The 23,132-nt window shown below is 44.7% G+C and overlaps 1 protein-coding gene and 1 non-coding gene across 2 annotated transcripts in view; one reads left to right on the forward strand and one right to left on the reverse strand.

Annotated features, from left to right (window-relative positions):
- Positions 1 to 1,085: 1,085 nt before the first annotated feature.
- Trnaa-ugc lies at positions 1,086 to 1,166 on the reverse strand. Its single transcript has one exon. It is a non-coding gene; the product is annotated as a tRNA-Ala (tRNA).
- A 3,557-nt stretch (positions 1,167 to 4,723) lies between these two features.
- Positions 4,724 to 23,132, forward strand: part of Baz1b (bromodomain adjacent to zinc finger domain 1B) — a 61,094-nt gene continuing 42,685 nt past the window's right edge. Inside the window, exons 1-4 of the mRNA XM_042686490.1 lie at positions 4,724 to 5,202; positions 14,285 to 14,401; positions 18,230 to 18,374; positions 22,752 to 22,953. Of these exons, the coding sequence (XP_042542424.1) occupies positions 5,096 to 5,202; positions 14,285 to 14,401; positions 18,230 to 18,374; positions 22,752 to 22,953 (571 nt within the window). The 5' untranslated portion in view covers positions 4,724 to 5,095. The remainder of the gene's footprint in view (positions 5,203 to 14,284; positions 14,402 to 18,229; positions 18,375 to 22,751; positions 22,954 to 23,132) is intronic.

Here is a 23,132-nt window from a genome sequence, read left to right on the forward strand (position 1 = left end):
ACCTCATGCATGCAAGGCAGGCACTCTACCACTGAGCTGCCTTCCCAGCCCATCCCTGGGCTCTTTGCTCAAGGCTAGTGCTCTACCATTTGAGTCCTGGCACCACTTCTAGCTTTTTCTATGATTAATGTGAGATAACATTCTTAAGGACTTTTCTGCCTGGGCTGACTTTGAACCTTGATCTTCAGATCTCAGCTTCCTGAGAGGATTATAGGCATGAGCTACTGTGCCGGCAAAAGGGTTTTTTTTGTTGTTGTTGTTGTTGTTGACATATTTTTTTGGGGGGTGGGGCTTGAACTGAGGCCCCAGGGTGGTGTCACTGGGCTATTTGCTCAAGGTTAGTGCCCTACTACTTTGAGCCACAGCACCATTTCTGGTTTTTGAGTGGTTAAATTGGAGATAAGAGTCTGATGGTGACTTTTCTGCTCTGGCTGGCTTTTAACCATGATCCTCAGATCTCAGCCTCCTGTGGGGCTTGAGTTCTGGGCCTGGGCGCTGTCCCTGAGCTCTTCAGCTTGAGGCTTGCGCTCTACCACTTGAACCACAGTGCCACTTCTGGTTTTCTGGTGGTTTATTTGAGATAAGAATCTCATGGACTTTCCTGCCTGGGCTGTTTTTGAACCATGATCCTTAGATTTCAGCCTTCTGAGTAGCTAGAATTACAGGCATGAGCCACCAGTGCCCAGCTATGTTAACTTTTTTTTTGGTCAGTTGTGGGGCTTGAACTTTTAGCCTGAGCACTGTCCCTCAGCTCTTCAGCTCAAGGCAAGGCCAGCGGCTCTACCACTTGAGCTACAGTGCCACTTCCGGTTTTCTAGTGGTTTATTGGAGATAAGAGTTTCACGGACGTTCCTGCCGGGGCTGGCTTTGAACCGAGATCCTCAGATCTCAGCCTCCTGAGTAGCTAGGATTACAGGCATGAGCCACTGGTGCCTGGCTCTATGTTAACATTTTTTTTTTTGGGGGGGGGGAGGTCCGGTCAATGGGGCCTGAACTCTGGGCCTGGGTGCTGTCCCTCAGTTCTTCAGCTCAAGGCTAGCGCTCTACCTTTTGAGCCACAGCACCACTTCTGGCTTTTTTCTTTTTGCTTATGTGGTTCCTGGGAATTGAACCCAGGGCCTCATGCATGCAAGGCAGGCACTCTACCACTGAGCCACCTTCCCAGCCCCTATGTTAACATTTTTAAAGAAGAGTCGGGCACTGGTGCAGTACAGATACTTCAATTCTAAGTTATACATAAACTAAGATGGTTTTTGTTATATAGGAATCTGATCAGCAAGATATAGAGAAGCCACATTTTGAGAGATGGAATTGTAAGTCTTTATTAGAAAGCTGGGGCTGGGGATGTAGTTTATTTTAGAGTGCTTGCCTAGCATACATGAAGCCCTGGATTCAATTCCTCAGTGCCACATAAACAGAAGAAGCTGGAAGTGGCACTATGGCTCAAGTGGTAGAGTGCTAGCCTTGAGCAAAAGAAGCTCAGGGACTGAGTTCAAGCCCAAGACTGGCAGTGAAAATAAAAATAAATAGAAAGCTGGCTACTGCAGGTGGACTCCTAAAGACCTACAGTGCAGAAAGTGGCTGGCACAAAGTTTTGAAAACTTGGAATGGGGACCCAAGCCCTACAAAGGCAGACTTTATAGAGGAACAATCAAGGTCAGCAAAGCAAAGGTCTAGGGAACTGACCAGGGGCCAGCATTCTCTGAAGAAAAACTTTCCTGGGGCTAAACAGCATGATACTTCCGCTTAGTCTGTGAAGCAGATTTTTCCTGGGGCCAAACAACGTGACACACCTGCAGTTCAAAGAATGGCTTGTCTCACCTCTAGGCTTTTCCAGAACTGGGTGAAAAGCCCCCACCACCCAGCTAGGAGCCAGGATGGCTATGAGGACAAAGCAATGTTGCTTAGACCCAGTATATTCTAATTTCATTTTAATGTTGAAAGAGCCAAAGCTATTGAATGTCTAATTGGTAAGCAAATATAAAAAATAACCAGGTTTTGCTGGGTGTGGTGGCACATGTCTATAATCACAGCATTTGGGAGTCTTAGGCAGGAGGCTACCTTGGTTGCCTGGGATACATAATAAGATGTGTCAAAAAACTAAACCAAGCCACGCACTGGTGGCTCACACCTGCAATCCTAGCTACTCAGGAGGCTGAGATCTGAGGATCACTGTTCAAAGCCAGCCCGAGCAGGTAAGTCTGTGAGACTCTTATTTCCAATAAACCACTAGAAAACCAGAAGTGGGGGCTGGGAAGGTGGCTCAGTGGTAGAGTGCTTGCCTTGCATGCATGAGGCCCTGGGCTGGATTCCTCAGCACCACATAAGAAAAAAGAAAAAAGCCGGAAGTGGCGCTGTAGTTCAAGTGGTAGAGCATTAGCCGTGAGCTGAAGAGCTGAGGGACAGCACCCAGGCCCAGAGTTCAGGCCCTACAACTGGACCAAAAAAAACCCCCCAAAAAACAGGAAGTGGCACTGTGGTTCAAGCGGTAGAGTGCTTGCCTTGAGCTGAAGAGCGCAGGGCAAGTGTCCAAGCCCAGAGTTCAAGCCCACAACTGACCAAAAAACAAGATAAATTAAAAAAAAAACAAAACTAAACCAGATAGACTTAAGAACTAAATTTCTATAAATGAAGTCTGAAGTCTGGTAGGTTGGGTTGGAACCCATAGAACAAACAGGAAACAGCAGAATCAGGGCTGGAGTAGATGTAGCCTGCAGAGGACCTGCAGGAAAATGATCAAGGCATAAGAGAAGGCCCCCCACCCCCCTTCATTGAGCGTCACTTCACCATCCTCTAAACTGTAGTATGAAGTTCAGGCTAGCAATTTCTGTGGCCATCCTGGGCCACAGAAAAAAAAAGCCAAGTTAAGGCCACAAGTTATTTGCCAGTTTGTAAATTCTCTCAAGAGAGCCTTAGGCTTTCTGCCTCAAAACCCTTCTTCTTCTTCTTTTTTTTTTTTTTTTTTGCTGGTCCTGGAAGGTTGAACTCAGGGCCTAAGTACTGGCCCTGAACTTTTGTGCTCAAGGCTACTGCTTTTCCACTTGAGCCACAGTTCCACTTCCAGCTTTCTTTCTGGTCATTAATTGGCAGTAAGAGTCTCACAGATGCCAGGCACTCAGGGCTCACACCTGAAATCCTAGCTACTCAGGAGGAGACTTCAACCTGAGGATAGTGGTTTGAAGCTAGGCCAAGCAGGAAAGTCTGCGATACTCCTTATCTCCAATTAACCTTCTAAAAACCAGAAGTCAAGCTGTGGCTCAAAGTGGTTATCTCCAATTAACCATCTAAAAACCAGAAGTCAAGCTGTGGCTCAAAGTGGTAGAGCACTGGCCTTGAGCAAAAAAGCTCAGGGACAGTGACTAGTGAGTTCAATCCCCACAATCAATTCTCTTCCCCTTGGGGCTCTCTGGTCTCCCAGGCTCTTTCTTCATTTCTGGTTTAGAGGGCTTACTTAAATCAACTCCAGTGCTCAGTCAAGTCGGCTGAGGTTTCACTCTGTCCTCTGGAAAATGGGAAATGGAAGGGCAAATCTACTTCCTTCCCTGCTAGGTGACTAGAGGAGGCACTGATCTAGAACATTCCTTACAAGGGAAGGTATTCTCCCATCCCCCCCCCAACCCCCAAACCAGTGTCGCACATGTGCAAGAAGCACTTTTCCACTGAGCTACATCTAGGCCTGGATTTTCCCCAGCCTATCTGTTTTATTTCCGAGGAAACCTCTCGCATCCTATTTCTCCTCCATAACTAATAGCACAGAGGCTAGAATATGGTAGGTTGCTGGTGGATACTATTTAATGCATTAAGGTTTATATTACATTTAGCATATATATACATACATACATACATATTTAAGATAATGTCTTTCTGGTAGTAATAGGGCTTGAACTCAAGGCCTTGTGATCGCTAGGCAAGCACTCTGCCACTTAAACCACATCGTCCCCCACCCCCACCCCCCAAAAAAAAGACAGGGTGTTGCTATGCAGCCCCATCTGGCTCTAACTCTGTTCTTTCTGCCTCAGTCTCCTGAGCACTGAAGATGACGCGTTTATCCTCTTAACATTTGTTTTTCAAAGAAATTCCTACATGATCCTTTCCGGCGAACCCACTAGAAGCAAGTGGAAAATACTATCCAGCTCTCAACCGCAATCTCGTCCAGAGAAGAAAACTTTAGGCTGCGCCCTGCCGGGGCTCAGGCTGGAAGAAAGTCTGAAGGCTGCTTCCCGCCAATCCCTCGCAGCCGTCCAGTCCCACCCGCGCATCCCCGGGCGTGGCCGAGCACGGCGCCTTTAAGAAGGGGGCGGAGCGCGAGTGGAAAGACAAAGCCCCTGGCCGCGCGCTCCCCCTCCCCCCTCCGGCGCACCACACGGACAGCGGTGCCCGGATGTCGGTGTCGCCGTCGGTGACAGATGGCGCAATGTCTGTAATACGTGAATGTCTTTGGGGCCTGACCTCCTTGAGTTCTCAGACTTTCGGTCTCCCGCTGTCTCTCTCTTTTAACTCCGCGGCTGGACCCCCGCACGCCTGTCACCAGCGCTTACATAACGTGACCTTTCACCTCTTCAGACTGCCCTCTGGTGCGCTGCAACCCAACTACGCGGCTGGGGCAAAAGGGGCGGGACTTTGGCGGCGAGCGGCAGCCGCTCTCAGCCAATAGACTGTGAGAGCTGACTAGGTCTCAGCCTATTGGAGCATTCGCCAGCGGCGCCACAGGGGAGCAAGTTAGTGTGAGCGCTGGCCCGGCGGGGGGGGAGGAGGGGAATCTCCCGCCATTTTTCAATAATTTCCTCCGGTGCCACTAAGGAGGAGTTGTGACTGGCGGCTGCGGGGGACTCAGAGTGCAGGTTGGCCGGGGGACCGCTGCCAGGAGGCGCCGCGGGGTGCGTGGAGGCTGTGTGCCTGGGCTTTCTGCCCCATGGCTCCCACGGAACGGCGCCGGCTGTGAGGGAGCCGGAGTTCGCGCCGCCCTCTCACCCCTCCCCTCCCCCACCTCCCCGGGAGCCAGGCGCCCGCTCCGGGCCGCGGGGCCTAGCGCTGCGCCCCGGGCCGGCGAGGAGCCGCGCGCCCGCCCGCCCGCCACGCCGCCGCCGCCGCCGCCATGGCGCCGCTCCTGGGCCGCAAGCCCTTCCCGCTGGTGAAGCCGCTACCCGGAGAGGAGCCTCTCTTCACAATCCCGCACACCCAGGAGGCCTTCCGCACCCGGGAGTATCCTTTACTGTCCACGCCAGCTGGGCGCCCGCGGGCCGTGGTGGGCCGGGGCTTCCGAGCCGGACAGGGCCGCGCTTGGGGCTGCTGTCAGCACGCTGGGGATGCCAGGGGGTTGGCGGGGGAGGGACGGGGGAAGGGGGGAAGCTTGGACGCCGAACTCGGTCGTGCAGTCTTGGGGTCCTGGAGGCGCCCCGATTCCCTCCCGCAGGGATTGGGCCCAACTCGAGCCGTCCCCGGAGCCTCGCGCCTCCATCCTGCCTCCGATCGCGTTACTTTGTCCCCGGGCCTCGCTAGCGATGGGCGCGTAGCGCGCCTTCGTCCTCCCAACTTGGCTTTAGGCCCTCGAGTACCGGGGCTTCTTTTTGCCTCCCCCCCCCCCTTTTTTCTTTTTCTTCTTTTCATAACTAGTGAACAGTCAAGTTAAGTTTTTGAGATTGTACCCGTGTGGCCTCGTGATCCAGCAGGTCCGGGTCTCGACTTGCGTGTCTGATCACTGCGGGAGCAGCGGTGTTTTTCTCCTCCCTAGTGGACTTTAGGCCGGGGATGAAGTGACAGCGTCAGGCATTTTCAGACTTAGGAAGAGGACCTGATGATGCTTTTCTCCTTTTCTGAACGCACACAGGTTTGCAATCTTGCAAGATTTAGAAGCTGGTTGGCATTTGTGTTTTAAGGAAAAAAAATTTTTTTAGAGGACTAGGAAAAAAAAAATCCAAGATTGACTTTTGTTTTCAATAGGAAGCCGCTGCCTTTCTCATCAGTGTTTGATTACTTGGACATGCATAATCATTTAGCTGAAAGTGTATGGGCTTAATTCTTTTTAATGGATGTCAGATGAATCTTTTTAAGGTGTAATCAAACTTGGTTATTACTGTATCAGCCCTTTCTCTTTGAAAGGATAAGGTTTTGTAGGAATTTCTATTAGTTTCTGTGTGGGAGGAAGTGTCTAGGTGATATTTTTCTCCTTGATCTTTGCTTGACTATAATACTTGACAAGATCTTGTTTGAGGCAGGTTATGAATGTTAGGTATTTCTGCATAAAGACACTTGGAAAATAAAGCCTATGCTGTAGGAGATTTTGTTTGATTTTTAAATAAAGTACACCTATAACATCTTGCAGTAGATCTTAAAGGTGGCCCCGTCTCCCTGTCAAATAGATCTCAGAGGACAGAGCTTTATTTGTTAAGGGTCACATACCACATTGCCATGCTGGGTGGGGGTCAGGATTACAATCCTGTGTACTCTGCCCAGTTCCTACCTGGGAGAGCTGCTTATTAGCTCATCTTTCAGTTTCGTTTTGTTTTGCTTTTGAGACAAGGTCTCCCTGTGTAGTCTGGTTGGAACTCCATCCTCCTCCTTCAGACTCCCAAGTGCTAAGATTAATTACAAGGACGCTTGCCATTTTTTTTTTTTCCTGGGGAGGGAGGGGATGAAGGATCAAAACCAGGACCTGACAGCCATAAGTTATAACATTAAGCAGTATCCCAAGCCCTGTCCTTCAATGTTTTTTCCAGTTGAGAATGAACCCAGGGCCTTCCACGTACTAGGCAAGTGGTTTACTGAGCTCCATCCCCAGTCTGTGGTTTATTGGGACAGCATCTTGCTTTCAAGATCAGGCTAACCTGGAACTTGCTGTGTTTCTTCTAGACTGTTCTCTAGCAAGATCCTCCTGTCTTGCCTCTTGAGTGCTGGCTTCCTCTTTCATCTTTCATTTAAATGTCAGTCTAGTTTGTGACTGAAGGTTTAATTGAGTGATAGAAGGTTAGCTCTACTTACATCGTTATTTTAAAGTTACCATGCATTTTCAAATATTTCTAAACACTAGTGGAGTACAATTTTACCTCTGGGAATCTGATAGTCTTATGTCATTGATGTTTTGAGATGTTGATGGTCATTGACACATCACTAGAGGTTACTTTTTTCAGGTCTGTTCAGCACATGTAAGAAACATGCCACAGAGAGGAGGCACATTCCAAGTCTGTAACAGGTGAAAAATGGTCATAGACAGCTATTCAGGACTAGGACACAGGCTTCAAATAACATTTCATTAAATCAGTGAAATATGTACGTGAAGAATTATCTCCCCACCTCCCCAGTATCCTAGGCAACTGCTTTACCACTGAGCCACATCCTCAACCTTAAAGAATCTCTCTCTCCCTCTCTCTCCTTCTTTCTTCCTCTCTCTCCTTTCTCCCTCCTTTTCTCCATTTTCTGTCTCCCTCTGCCTTCCTCTTTTCAAAGTTTTAGTGAGGATTTATTTCAGTATAACAGGGTTAAAGTAGGGAAGAAAAAAGAGAAACATTTCCTGCTCCCCATGCAGGAAATGGGCGTTAAGACTCAAGAGTTTTTCTTAATAATGACAGTTGAAACCTGAAACATACTAAATGGTTTCTATTCAAATAAACATTCTTTTTTTTTAATTTCCCATACCGGTATTTAGAACTCTTTAACAAAGTAATTCTTTAAAAGCATTATATATTGAGGGCAGGGAATTGCTCTCCTGGGAATTTGTTCAAGTGAAAGCACTTTGAGGATGGTTTATAAACAATTGTACTGTATAGTTGGTGGGTTGGCATATTTCTTTATTAGGCTATTAATGGTTTCATAGAGGAGAACAAATATATGGTTGAGTAATGGCTGCATTTTAAGTATGGTGATTCTCACTTTTCCACTTAGACTTCTGATTATATTTTTAATAGGATTTGATGCCTTAATTTCCTCACGATCTGTTTTGATTGCACGTATACTTTAAAGCAGATTTGTGTATTTTATTGGCTTAATGCTTTGAGTTTGTATGCTCTTGAAGTTACTTTGTAGCTCTTCATTAAACTTAGAGTGGAAGTTGTAAATAAAGCACATAACTTAATGACTTGTACTGTAGCTTTGAATTGTGGTACCTTACCTTCTAGGCCTCATGCTTGTTTAGGTAAGCCCTAAGCCACTTGATCTTAGTTGAAGAACCTTGTTGTTTTTCTTTTCTTTTCTTTTTTTTTGTTTGTTTGTTTTTGAGACATGGGCTCATTCATGCAGTTGGTTTTCATAGTCCATTCTTTTTGTCGGTTATGAAGTTTGAACTCTGGGCCTGGGCGCTGTCCCTCAGCTCTTCAGCTCAAGGTGAGTACTCTACCACTTGAGCCACAGCGCTTTTTTCTTTTTGCTTATGTGGTGCTGAGGAATCGAACCCAGGGCTTCGAGCATGCAAGGCAAGCGCTCTACCACTGAGCCACCTTCCCAGCCCTCATTCTTTTTCTTTTCTTTTCTTTTTTTGGGGGAGGTCGGTTGTGGGGCCTGAACTCTGAGCCTGGGTGCTGTCCCTTCCTCAGCTCTTCTGCTCAAAGCTAGTGCTCTACCACTCGAGCCACAGAGATACTTCCAGCTTATTCTGCATATGTAGTGCTGAGGAATCGAACCCAGGACCTCATGCATCCAAGGCAAGCACTATACTACTGAGCCACTTTCCCAGCCCCACAGTTCATTCTTAATGTGACTATTTGGATATAGGATAATAAACTCTGTGTGTGTGTGTGTGTGTGCACACGCGCGCGCGCGCGCGAGTGATTTATTTTTTGTTGGTCATGGAACTTGAACTCTAAGCCTGGGTACCGTCTCTGAACTCTTCAGCTCAAGACTAGCACTCTACTGCTTGAGCCACAATGCCACTTCCAGCCTTTTCTGCTTATGTGGTGCTGAGGAATCGAACCCAGGGCCTCATGCATGCAAGGCAAGCACTCTACCGCTGAGCTACTTTTCCAGTTCCAATAGACTGTATTTAAGTCAAGAATTGATTTAATTTTAAGTAGGAACTGAAGTTAGTTACAAAGGACCTGCATTTGATTAATATGTTGTTGTTTTGTTTTAGCTGTCAGTTTGTAAAGTTTAGAAATTGATGACCTTTAGCATCATTATGTGGGAACTTCTATGTTATGTGGCAAGAGGAGCGCATGTTATTCCTGCAGTTAACAGGGCTCTGGACAAGTCACTGGAGCTTGTTTAAGAGTTGGGTAACTTGAGTTATAGTACAGTTGCAAGACAGAATATTATTGGACAGAATACTGAGCTCTTAGGTTGCAATTTATAATTCCATTTATTTAAAGTAACAAATTCTGCCACATTAGAGTTTTACTGCCAGTCTGGTCCAGAAAGAACATAGAATAAAATGAAAATCTTGATTCTATTTAATCTTTTCATATGAAACTCTTGATACTAGAGTTGATGTTTTGGGTGGGGCATGTTACCAGAGTTTGAACTCTAGGCCTCAAACTTGCTTGTTCACAGTTGGTGCTTTACCCACCAAGCCACACTTATACCCCTGCTTGCTTGCTTGCTTGCTTGCTTGCTTGCTTTTTTCTTTTTTACCCTGCATTCTGTTGGTTAAAATTGGAGATGAGGTCTCATGGTCTTTTCTGTCTGGCTCAAACTGAGATCCTCTGGATCTCAGCCTTCTAAGTAGCTAGTATTACAGGAGTGAAATACTCAGCTAGATAATGCTTTTTTAACCTTCAAACTTTTCTGGGCCACTTCCTTTCAAATTATCAAGTACTTTATTGAAAGAAACAATCCTTGCAAGTCTAAAGAGAACAAAGCAGCACATTGTGGTAAGAAGTAGCTCTTGAAATCATGAAAAGTAGATGGATAATGAGAATAGTCTAGGATTTGAAAATATCTTATCATTTATAGCTTACACAACCTTTTGAGAATTGCTTTGACATTTTGTCTGCAATTATATGTACACTAGTTGCTGGTACATAAAAATCTCAGTTGGCATTTGCTCTGAGTGGTTATTTGAGAGTGAGTGACTTCTTTGGTAACCTAAAATTCAAAATACAATTTAGAGGCGGCTGACTCAATAGTCTTATGATGGGCTTTTGTCCTGTCCTTACTTTTGTTTTCTTTTAATGTAAAGTAACAAGCACAGGATTACATAAACCTGAATATACCAGTTTAGTTAAGGGTTGTGTGAAGTTCAGTTTTAGATTTTTGAGATCAATCTAATTTGATCAGTTAAAAATTTTAAGTATGCCAGGCCCCAGTGGCTTACTCCTTTAATCCTAGCTACTCCAGGCTGAGAGCCAGAGGGTGGTATTTTCAAGCTAGCCAGGGGAAGGAAAGTCTGACAGACTAATTTCACAATAACCAGTAAAAGAGCCATGAGGCATGGCTCAGTTGTAAAGCTGAGCAAGTGTGAGACCCTGAGTTCAAACTTCCAAAGAAAAAAAAGGAAAAGTTAATATTGTTAGAGGGCATTTGTTTTTGAGATGTGTACCTTGGGTTTAAAGTAGTCTCCAGTAGAAGCATAATATAAGCCCTATGTAATTTAAAATTTCTTGTAGACATGTTTAAAGAAAAATACAGGAGCAAAAGGAAAAAAATTTTTCTTCTGAGTCTGTATGGATAGGCCTTTGTAATGGTCCAGAGAGAAAGCTAGAGAAGTCTCCTCCCGGAAATGGCATGTATATGTTCATATCCACCAGCAGAGGCAGAGTGAGTCCAGTGGCTGAGCCCAGTTGTAGGGGGTAGGGTGTGCATTCCTCTATACTAAAGGCACTGTAAGCCCCAGGACAGGTTCAGGATGTGCAAACTTTATGGAAAGAAGGTGGGTAGTAGAAAAACAATATAATTTACTCTATTTGATCATTTAGGGGTTGTTTCCTGGGAAGTTTTTTATTTTATTTATTTATTTATTTTGACAGTCATGGGGCCTGAACTGGCCTGTGCACTGTCCCTCAGCTCTTCAGCTCAAGGCTAGCGCTCTACCACTTGAGCTACAGCTCTACTTCTGGCCTTTTCTGTTTATGTGGTGCTGAGGAATGAGGTGCTGAGGCAAGCACTCAACCACTGAGCTACCTTCCTAGCCCCAGAGGAGTTATTTTTGAGATCTAACAGTTACAATTGTCAGATAAAGAATAGAGGACTTTGTATTTGCTACTTGATACATTTGTGGGAGGCACATTTTTTTGGGGGGAGGGGGGTCCGGTTGTGGGGCCTCAACTCTGGGCCTGGGCGCTGTCCCTCAGCTCTTCAGCTCAAGCCTAGCACTCTACCACTTAAGCCACAGCATCACTTCTGGCTTTTTTTTTTCTGCTTATGTGGTGCTGAGGAATCGAACCCAGAGCCTCATGCATGCAAGGCAAGCACTCTACCACTGAGCCACCTTCCCAGCCCCCCTCTCTTTTTTTCTTTTTGTGGTATCAGTCCTGGAGTTTGAACTCAGGGCCTAGGCACTGTCCTTGAGCTTTTTTATAGCTCAAGGTTAGCACTCTACCACTTGAGCCACACCTCCACTTCTGACTTTGTCAATTGGTTATAAGAGTTTTACAGACTTCTGCCTGGGCTAGCTTTGAACGGCCTCCTGAGTAGTTAGGATTATAGGCATGAGCCACTGATGCTCAGCAATTTTTAGGCAGACGATAGGGATAAATTCCAAATAAGTCCTAACAGTAATCATAACCATCAGAAGCACCTATACTCACTCAAGACCTTTCTTCAAATCTGCCAAGATCTAAGCAGTAAGCCCATTCTCCTTGCCAGAGATGTGGTTACTATCTAGGTGATTAAACAAAACAGAATCAAACTTCCATTTTTAAAAAAAAAAAAAAGGAAAACTAATCAGAGTATTTTAAAACCAAGCCAGAAACAGCAGTGCACACGTGTAATCCCCTACCTGCTCCCGAGGCTAATAAGTTAATGCAGGAGGATGGGGAAGCCAGTCTAGGTAACCTAGTGAAACACTAAAAAAAAACAAAACCTGGAAATGTGGTCCAAGTAGTAGAGCACAGGCCACCTGCAGAGTTCAGTTTGCACACCAGCACAGAAACAAACAATAAATCACTATAAATGCACCCAGAGTTCAGGCCCCATGACCGGACCCCCCCCCCAAAAAAAAAAGGGGGGGAGAGAAGGAGAGAGAAGAAAGGAGATTAAACTTGCTTGTTGGAAGGTACTATGGCCAAGGAAGTGGTTGCATGAAGCCTGGGGTTCAATTCCTCAGTACCACATAAACAGAAAAGGCCAAAATGGTGCTGTGGCTCAAGTGGTAGAGTGCTAGCATTGAGCAAAAGAAGCTCAGAGACAGTGCCCAGGTCCTGAGTTCAAGCCTCAGGACTGCCAAAACAAAATAAAACCACATCACTATAGTACAGGGATTGGCAGCTATCTCTGTAATTGTGCTGTCAGTTTATTTTCTTGCACAGCATCTTTTGGCCCTGCATAAGCCAGTTACTTGCCACTTGAATTTGAATGTGCCAGCTGAAAGTGGGATTGTGTGGAAATTTTCCATGTGTTTGGCATTAACTATGTTGTTCTCTTCCCTCATTTTTTACAAAGACTGAACAACTAGACAAAAGCAAATGATCTTGAGAATGTAATATTATTAGAGACACAGAAACACTTGGTAAATATATCAAAAATATGCTAAATATATTACAAATGTGCTTAGGGCCTGATGAAATTTACTTTTTCTTGTATTAGAATCAAACCCAAGGTTTTATGTATGTTAGGCAAATGCATTACCACTGAATGATAAATTCAAGGAAGCAATAGATATTTGTTAGAAATAGCTATGCATGTTGGGGGATTGCATAGGAATGAGGACAATAATTTGAACAGAACTCAGCAAGGCAAAGTTTACTTCTGCAGACAGATGCTGCATCAGCCAAAAATTTGGCAAGCACACAGGTAGGCAGGCTGCTCCCTGTTTTTTTTTTTTGCTAGTCCTGGGGTTTGAATTCAAGAGTCTAGGCACTGTCCCTGATCTTCTTTTGCTCAAGGCTAGTGCTCTACCACTTGAGCCACAGCGCCACTTCTGGCTTTTTCTGTTTATGTGGCACTGAGGAATTGAACCCAGGGCTAGACAAGCACTCTTACCACTAAGCTATATCCCCAGCCTGCTCCCTTTTTATCCCTAACCCAGCTGACCCTGCTCCTCTGCTCATGTTGGCTGAGCTTGGGTTCTCAATCTGCAAAAGGATGTGGTGTAATTTACAGGGTGTAATTAAAATTCAAGGAGCTTTTAGTGGATATCTTAAAGTGAAATGGGAAAAGGATTTAACTAACAAGGGCCAACCTACCTGACCGAAGCAGGAACTTTTCAGGAAAAACAATTCTGTCAAGATTAATAAGCATGGGGGGGGGGGGGGGTATGAGGGGGAGGATGGGAAGGAGAAACAAAGGAGGAGGCTACAATGCTTGATAAGAAATGTATTCATTATCTTGCCCATGTAATTGTAACCCCTCTGTACAGTATTTTCACAATAAAAAAAGATTAATAAGCAGCAAAGTATTTTGATAGAAAAGAGAGCAATAGCAGTGTTTATTTTCTTTTTGTTTTTTTCTGTACTGTCCTGGGGCTTAAACTCAGGGCCTAGGTCCTGTCACTGAGCTTTTCCACTTGAGCCATAGCTCCACTTTTGACTTTTGGTGATTAATTGGGTTTGAGTCACACAGGCCAGATGCAGGTGGCTCACACCTGTAATCCTAGTTATTCAGGAGGCTGAAGTCTGAGGATCACAACTGTGATCCAGATCTATCTGGGGCAGAAAGTCCCCATGACTCTTACCTATAATTAACCCCTTAAAACTAGAAGTGGAGCTGTGGCTTAGTGATAGAAGTGCTAGCCATGAGCAAAACAGCTCTGAAACAGCACCCAGGCCCTGAGTTCAAGCCCCCAGACTGCTTCAAAGAAAAGAGTCACAGACTTTCCTGCCTGGGCTGCCTTTGAACCATGATCCTCAGATTTGAGCCTCCTGAATAGCTAGGATTACAGGTGTATACCACCGGCACCTGGCTTTTTTTTTTTTTTGGATGAAACTTAATACTGTTCACATCTTGTAGAGTGAAAGCTGGCAGATTGAGAAAATCTCATTTGTACTAAAGATACTGATATCTAGAAAACATGACAAACCATTCTTATTCTTTAATCTTAATTAGACTTCGGACTTGCAACTTGAAAACTAGGATTCTATTTTTTTCTTCTCTTGCTGTACATTACAGAAAGAATATAGAACATTTTCTGTAGCTAAGTATTTAATGAGTATGGATTGGTTGTGTTTGTTGATTGCATATTTTCCTGAACCACTGCTGACAGAGAGTATGAAGCCCGTTTGGAAAGGTACAGTGAGCGTATTTGGACATGTAAGAGTACTGGAAGCAGTCAGCTCACACACAAGGAGGCCTGGGAGGAAGAACAGGAAGTGGCTGAACTGTGAGTAATATGCTCTGTACTATCTTCACCTTGTTAGGAGAGGGGAAATATCAACAGTGAAGCTGTATTTGTATTTATACTTGTGGGGGCATACTCTGAAATACATTATACTTGGTGTGCTTTGTTGGTGTATGGGTGCCTTGGATTGACTTAGTAGCATTTTGCTAGTAGCAATGTGTGTGGAATACAGGGATTTTTTTTTTGGCCAGTCCTAGGGCTTGAACTCAGGGCATGGGCACTATCCCTGAGCATCTTTTGCTCAAGGCTTGCACTTTACCACTTGAGCCACAGTGCAACTTCCAGCTTTTTCTGTTTATGTGGTGCTAAGAATCAAACCCAAGGCTTCATGAATGTGAGGCAAGCACTCTCTTACTAAGCCACATTCCCAGTCCCTGGAATATAGTTCTATGAGTGCACTTATTAGGTATTGGTCAAGCCTTTGAATGTTCTTGCTCTGTACCTTTTATGTTCTAAATGCTCTGCAAATGTGATTGTCAACAAAGAAGCTGATAGATGCTGTCAAAACTACGGTGTGTGTGTGTATGCGTGTGTGCGTGTGCGTGCGTTTACTGTAAAGGTATACACAGAGAAGTTATCACAAGTCAGGTAATGAGTACGTTTCTTTTTGGACAGTGTCACACTTTCTCTCCCTCTCCCTGTTTTTCCCTCCCTTCTCCACCCACAAGTTGTAGAGATCTTTTTACACATAGAGGTACACAGTTTGAGGATAGTTTGTGTAGTCCAGGAGGTTGGGTTGAGAGTCTTAAAATTTGTCTCCTCAAAGTTCAGGTAGGTTATCAAAGAAGATACTCAGGGCATAGGGAATAGAGGCAAGTTGGGTGTTTGATGGTGCCTTCCTGTAGACCTAGCATTCAAGAAGCAGAGGCAGTAAGATTAGGAGTTCAAGGCCAGCGTGGGCTACATGGTGAGGCACTGTCTCAGAAGAATAAAACCAAGGTAGAAAGTAGGGATGGTAAAACAGTAGTCTTGGAATTTGGAGAAAATGCTTTTTTCTTATTAACTTGATAGTTGGTAAGTAGGTAAGTGCTGCTGTCTCTCCTATATAAGAACAGAATTTAGGGGCTGGGATGGTAGCTCAGTGGTAGAATGCTTGCCTTGCATGCATGAGGCCCTGGGTTCGATCCTCAGCACTACATAAGCAGAAAAGGCCAGAAGTGGCACTGTGGCTCAAGTGGTAGAGTGCTAGCCTTGAGCTGAAGAGCTGAGGGTCAGTGCCCAGGCCCAGAGTTCAGGCCCCACGAATGGCCCCAAAAAAAGAGAATTTAGTGCTCTAATACTGCTGGTCTGTTCTTCAGGGATTCTGGTAACAGCTTCATCACTGACTAGTGATTGGTCAGGGCTCAACCTGGCACCTATTTTTTCTTTGGTTGAATCTCTCTTGGATTAGTACAGATAAGAGTGTGTGTGTGTGTGTGTGTGTGTGTGTGTGTGTGTGTGTGTGTGTGTGTGTGTGTGTGTGTGTGTGTGTGTGTGTTTATATGTACCTAGAATAGGGGATAGACATTTTCTAGAAAGTGACCCCCTCCCACCCCCCCTGCTTTTTTTTTTTTGGCAGTGGTGGAGCTTGAACTCTGGGCCTAAGTGCTATCCCTGAGCTCTTCAGGTCTAGGCTAGTGCTCTACCACTTGAGCCATAGCGCTATTTCCGATTTTTTGGTGGTTAATTGGAGATAAAAGTCTTATGGACTTTTCTGCCTGGGCTAGCTTTGGACTGAGATCCTCAGATCTCAGCCTCATGAGTAGCTAGGATTACAGGCATAAGCCACAGGTGCCTGGCTTATGACTTTATTTATTTTTTTTTTTTTGATGCCACTGGGTTGTGAGCTTAGGGCCCTTGCTTGCCTGGCTCATGTGATCCCTAGGCTTGTTGTTTTTTGTTTTTGTTTTTTTTTTTCAGAGATAAGTTTTTTTTTTATTGTGAAAATACTGTACAGAGGGATTACAATTACATGGGCAAGATAATGAGTACATTTCTTATCAAGCATTGTAGCCTCCTTTGTTTCCCCTTCCCATCACCCCACCCCTCCCCACCCCAATCCTCCAGGCTTGCTGTTTTCATCTAGGATCACCAGTGCGTACTACTGTATCTGGCCTCCTCTCTCTGGAGGTGGAGTCTTGTAGACTGGCCTGGCACCTTGAGCCTTCCTATCTTAGCCTCCCATGTAGCTTGGGATGATAGGCCTTTACCACTGTGCACAGCTTTGAGGAGTTGAGATCATGTCTGAAAAAAAAGTACCCAGCTCTTTGTTTTTCTTCCTTTTTCCATTTCTTTTGTTGTTGTTGTTGTCATTACTATAAAGGTATCTACAAGCCAGGCACTGGTGGCTCATGTGTGTAAGCTTAGAAGGTTGAGATCTGAGGATCTCGGTTCAAAGCCAGCCTGAGCAGGAAAGGCCAGGCGACTCTATATTCAGTTAACAACCAGAAAACCGGAAGTGGCACTGTAATTCAAAGTTGGTAGACACTATCCTTGAACAGAAAAGCTCAGGGACAGTGCCAAGGTCCTGAGTTCAAGCCTCATAATCATTTTTTTTTTTTTTTTTGGGTCCGATCGTGGGGTCTGAACTCTGGGCCTGGGCGCTGTCCCTAAGCTCTTCAGCTCAAGGCTAGCGCTCTACCACTTGAGCCACAGCGCCACTTCCGGCTTTTTTCTTATGTGGTGCTGAGGAATCGAACCCAGGGCCTCGAGCATGCAAGGCAAGTGCTCTACCACTGAGCCACCTTCCCAGCCCCAAGCCTCATAATCAATAAAAACAAAAAGCAAAACAAAAAAAGTTATGTACAGAGGGGTTCCTCTTCCATTTCTTTACCTTTTATTCAATCCAAAGGAAAGTATTCTCCATGGAATAGGTATTACTGTTTGCTCTTGCAGAGGAAGATAATACCACCCTCTAGATGTCTTTTTGGGATAAGAAGATATGTATATGGAAATTCTATGAAAAAGAACGTACAAGCTAAAGGATATGAAGTGTAGTAAGGAAAGTTAGCTGTGATGGCATGAAGTGTGATCATGTGATCATATACCTGAAAAACCCAGAGGGTCAAGTAAAGAGCTGTTAGAACAAATCAGAGAACTGAGCAGAAAACTATTACATCCTACAGACAGTAAGATAGAGTGAGAATTTAGGGGCTAGCATGGAGGGGGGGGCAGGGAAAGCTTCACAAGATTTCCCGAACACGATGATATTGGATGCATTGAGGGCGGTTTATGCCAAATTGTTGACAACAGCAGGAGGTACTCAAATTTAAGTCAGTGAATGATGAAGAGAGGAACATGATTTTAGTTGGCTTAGTTAATAAGTCTGTAGGCTAGCATACTGTTCTGGTCTGGAGCCTGACATTAGTTGAGATAGAAGATGGCGGGAAGGAGGGAATTTGACTGTTTATTCTAACTAAATAACTACTGCACAGTTTCTTGGAAAGTCCTGATACATCTCAGCAGCTCAGGTTTTTATCTACAAGTATTGTTATTTTTTTTGGGACCTTTGCACTTAAAAATGGTCTAAAAAGGGGCTGGGAAGGTGGCTCAGTGGTAGAGCACTTGCCTTGCATGCCTGAGGCCCTGGGTTCGATTCCTTAGCACCACATAAGCAAAAAGAAAAAAGCCGTAAGTGGCGCTGTGGCTCAAGGGGTACAACTGGCCTTGAGCTGAAGAGCTAAGGGATAGTGCCCAGGCCCGCAAAAAAAAAAAAAAAAAAGGTCTAAAAAGCCTAGTCATAAAAAATGGTGTTAAATTGAGTTGCTGTGGAGGTGTTTTTGTTTTGTTTGATCTTACATTTTATTGGCAACTAATAATCTATTTCTTTAGTTTAAAGGAGGAGTTCCCTATCTGGTATGAGAAACTTGTTCTGGAGATGGTTCATCATAACACTGCCTCCTTGGAGAAGTTAGTAGATACTGCTTGGTTGGAAATCATGACCAAATATGCTGTAGGAGAAGAGTGTGACTTTGAGGTAGGTGCCTGTTTTCCTTCTATTTGGTTCATTGAGGATCAGAGTTAGAGGCTCCAGGGAAGATCATAGACTGCAATTCTGTCTGGGTGTGAGAAACTGGGTTATTTCTTTTTTTGTTTGCTTTTGTTTTTGTTGATTATGAGGCTTCAACCAGAGCACTGTCCCTCACCTCTCTTTTGCTTTAGGCTAGTACCCTACCACTTTGAGCCACAGCACCACTTTTTGTTTTCTTGAGGTTAATTGGAGATGAGAGTCTCATAGCCTTTGCTATGAGATCTCAGCCTCTTGAGTAGCATCCAGCTTAATTGGGTTATTCTTTTTTTTTAATTTTTTTAAATGTAAAGATACTGTACAAAGGGGTTACAGTTACATGAGTAAGGTAATGAATATATTGTCTATGGAGCATTGTTACCCCCTCCTTTGTTTTTCCCCTACTATCTCTTCCCTCTCCAACTCCTTCCCCCAACCCCATTTTCTTGTTTTTGGATCCGGTTGTGGGGTCTGAACTCTGGGCCTGGGCGCTGTCCCTCAGCTCTTCAGCTCAAGGCTAGCACTCTACCACTTGAGCCACAGCGCCACTTCCGGCTTTTTTCTTTTTGCTTATGTGGTGCTGAGGAATTGAACCCAGGGCCTTAGGCATGCAAGGCAAGCACTCTACCACTGAGCTACCTTCCCAGCCCCTCCCATTTTCAACATAGTGTCTTTTTGTCTCATTGTTACAATGGGTCAGGTTGTATCCTTCTTTCAGCATTTTGTTAATCCTCTTCTCCCCAAATTAGAAAAAAATATATATATGTAAGTAAGATGTAGGGCACTGGAATCAGTGGGTTATTCTTTTTTTTTTTTTTGTCGGTCGTGGGGCTTGAACTCTGGGCCTGGGGGCTGTCCCTCAGCTCTTCAGCTCAAGGCGAGCGCTCTACCACTTGAGCTACAGCGCCACTTCCGGTTTTCTGGTGGTTTATTGGAGATAGGAGTCTCACGGTCTCTCCTGCCCGGGCTGGCTTTGAACCGCGATCCTCAGATCTCAGCCTCCTGAGTAGCTAGGATTACGGGCATGAGCCACCAGCGCCCGGCATCAGTGGGTTATTCTTGAAGTCTGCTTTACTTAATGTTACGTATCAGAAGGATTGGCCAGGTTCATGCCTGTAATCCTAGCAACTCAGGAGGCTGAGATCTAAAGATCATGGGCAGGAAACCAAAAAATCTGGAAGTAGAGTTTTGGCTCAAGTGGTAGAGCATTAGCCTTGAGCAAAAAGGCTAAAGGACAGTGCCCAGGGACTGAGTTCATGCCCCAGGATCCGCGCGCGCGCGCACACACACGTGTTATGAATGGGACTTTCCTTCCTTTCCCTTTTCTTTTTGCCCCCTCTCTCTCCCTTTTTCCCCTCCCCTTCCCTCCCTCTTCCCTTTGGATTAAACCCAGAGCCTTGTACTTGCTATGCAAGTATTATGTTGCAGCATAGTCCCAGCCCTAGTGGCCTAGTGGGAACATGCTCTGTTTCATTATCTTGGCTTTTTTTTTTTTTTTTAAACTTTTTCCTACTTGTTTAAAATACTTTCAGATTTATCTAATCTGTCTTCTCAGTAATATGAATGAATTGATTTTTCTATTTAAGTTTGTTTTTGACACTTTTGATTATTAGACCATTGAAATCAAGTTTTGAATTTTTTGTTATTGAAGAGGTGGAGATTAAACCTAGAGCCTCAAGCATACTGGGCAAGCACTCTACCACTAAGCTCTTTTATATTTATTAATTTTCTATCCCAAATAGCTACAGAATAATACTATCCTTACATAATCTTGTGAAAGCTTAAGGTAGCATTTAGAAGAAAGGGAACCAGTATTTAAAAAACAGTGTTGTTTCGTTATTTTTTTTTGTTGCCAGTCCTAGGACTTGAACTTGGGCTGGACGCTGTTCCTGAGCTTCTTTTGCTCAAGGCTAGCACTCTACCACTTGAGCCACAGAGCCACTTCTAGCCTTTTCTGTTTATGTGGTTCTGAGGAATCAAATCCAGGGCTTCATGCATGCTAGGCAAGCACTCGATCACTAAGTCACACCCCCAGCCCAGGGTTTTGTTTGTTGGTTGTTGGGCTTGAATTCTGGGCCTGGGCTCTGTCCCTCAGCTCTTCAGCTCAAGGCTAGCCATAGCGCCACTTCCAGTTTTTCTGCTTATGTGGTTCTGAGGAATCGAACCCAGAGCCTCATGCATGCGAGGCAAGCACTCTACCACTGAGCTGCTTTCCCAGCCCAAGTTTGTAGATTTTTAGTGTATATAGTGCTGGGGATTAGACAGGGGCTTTAAGTCTGCTGAAAGATCGAGAAATACCATCACAACCAACAAAACACTGCTGTGTTTATGCCAGAGTATAAAGAGATTCTTGGTCCAAGCTAGTCAGAAAATAAAGCAGAAAGGGTGGATATAGAGCACCTGCCCAGCAAGTACAAAGCCCTAAGTTTAAGACCCAGTACTTCCCCCACCAAAAAAATTTCCCATATGAAAATAAACATTGTTCAGAGCTCCAGTTGCTCATGCCTGTAATCTTAACTACTCAGGAGGCTGAGATCTGAGGATTGCAGTTCAAAGTTAGCCCAGGCAGGAAAGTCCACGAGACTTTTTTGGGGGAGGGGGGATCTGGTCGTGGGGCCTGAACTCGGCCTGGGCGCTGTCCCTCAGCTCGTCAGCTCAAGGCTAGCGCTCTACCACTTGAGCCACAGCGCCACTTCCTGCTTTTTTCTTTTTGCTTATGTGGTGCTGGGAATCGAACCCAGGGCCTCAGGCATGCAAGGCAAGCGCTCTACCACTGAGCCACCTTCCCAGCCCCCACGAGACTCTTATCTCCAGTTAACCACCAGAAAATTGGAAGTGGTGCTGTTGCTCAAGTGGTAGAGCACTTGCCTTGAGCTGAAGAGCTCAAGGACAGTGCCCAGGCCCAGAGTTTAAGCCCCATGACCAACAAAACAAAAAACACATTGTAGGAAATAAAATAGCTCTATTTAAAGGATAATATAGCCAAGGCTGACCTCAGCCCCTAATCTCTGCCTCCCACAGGACTGGGCTTACAGTCTTGAGCCTCTGCACCGACTGTATGTTTTTTTTTTTTTTTTGTCCTGGGGCTTGAACTCTAGGCCTGGGCATTATCCCTGAGCTCTTCAGCTCAGGCTAGCGGTCTACCGCTTGAGCCACAGCACCACTTCTGGCCTTTTCTGTGTATGTGGTACTGAGGAATCGAACCCAGGCTTCATGCATGCTGGGCAAATACTCTACCACTGAGCCACATTCTCAGCCCTGACTGAGGTTGTTATCTGTCTGTCTTTTGTCTAATCTTTTTTTTTTTTTTTTGGTCAGTTGTGAGGCTTGAACTCTGCTCCTGGGCACTGTCCCTGAGCTGTTTAGTTCAAGGTAAGCGCTCTACCACTTGAGCCACTGTGCCACTTCCAGTTTTCTAGTGGTTAATTGGAGATCAGAGTCTCACAGACTTTCCTGCTGGGCTGGCTTTGAACCATGATCCTCAGATCTTAGCTTCCTGAGTAGCTAAGATTACAGGAATGAGCTTCCCTGAGCTCTTTTGTTCAAGGCTAGCACTATCTACCATTTTGAGCATAGGGCTACTTCCAGTTATTGAGTGGTTAATTGGAGGTGAGTCTCACTGAGATTTTTCTGTCCGGGCTAGTTTTGAACTGTGATCCGCAGCCTCCTGAATAGTTTAAGATTAAAGGTGTGAAGCATTGCACTCAGCCTAATCTACTTGCTGAAACCCTTTTTTTTTCTTTCTTTTTTTTTTTTGGTTGTTGCAGAGGAGAGCTTTTTTTTAGACAAATATTTACCATATAACTTACTTGTAGACAGAATGTAGCATACCTTCAATGGATGGCTGTATTATGGAAGATTACTCAACTATTAAAGGGAACAAACTATGGATACCTGGAACCACTTCACTGGTTTTCCAGAGGAATATGTTGGGGGAAAGCCACTTTCCAAAAGTTATATACTGTATGATTCTGAGTAACATTTTTTAAAATAGAATTTTATTGTTATTATTAAGCTGTTGTAAAAAGTGGTTACCATTTTATAAGTCAGATAATGAATACATTGCTGTTTTGGACAATGTCACCTCTTTTTTTACTTTTCCCCATTTTCCCCCTCCTGTCCCTGCCCACAAGTTGCCAGGAAAGAGGGGGCGGGCATATTTTCAAAGATGTCATATTTTGGCCTACAAGACTGAGAAAGTTCCTTACGACTAGTGGTATTAGTGTTTCAGTGAGTATTTATTAGGTGAGGGGAATGTGTATTGAATCACATATTCTCAACATTAGATTTAAGCTTCCATTTTTTTATTTACTAGATATCTCTGATTTCCTCTTGTTACCTATATAGATTGGAAAGGAGAAAATGCTCAAGGTGAAGATTGTGAAGATTCATCCTTTGGAGAAAGTTGATGAAGATGCCACAGAGAAGAAATCGGATAGTGCCTGTGATTCTCCATCAAGTGACAAAGAGAATTCCAGTCAAATTGCTCAGGACCACCCGAAGAAAGAGGCATTAGTGAAAGAGGATGAAGGAAGGCGAGAGAGTATCAGTATGTATGATGCTCACTGTCCTTAGTTAGAGGAGACCCTGGTTATTTTATTGCATAGAAATCTTTTTTGCAACTAAACATGTAAGTTTAGTACCAACTCAAGATTCTGTTCATTATGATTGAGATAGCAATTTAAATGTCCACAAAGTAAATTAAGCCTTAGCTCTCCCTAACTGCCC

Source organism: Dipodomys spectabilis, unplaced genomic scaffold (assembly GCF_019054845.1).
Source record: "Dipodomys spectabilis isolate Male_0828 unplaced genomic scaffold, ASM1905484v1 ptg000098l, whole genome shotgun sequence".
NCBI lineage: Eukaryota > Metazoa > Chordata > Mammalia > Rodentia > Heteromyidae > Dipodomys > Dipodomys spectabilis.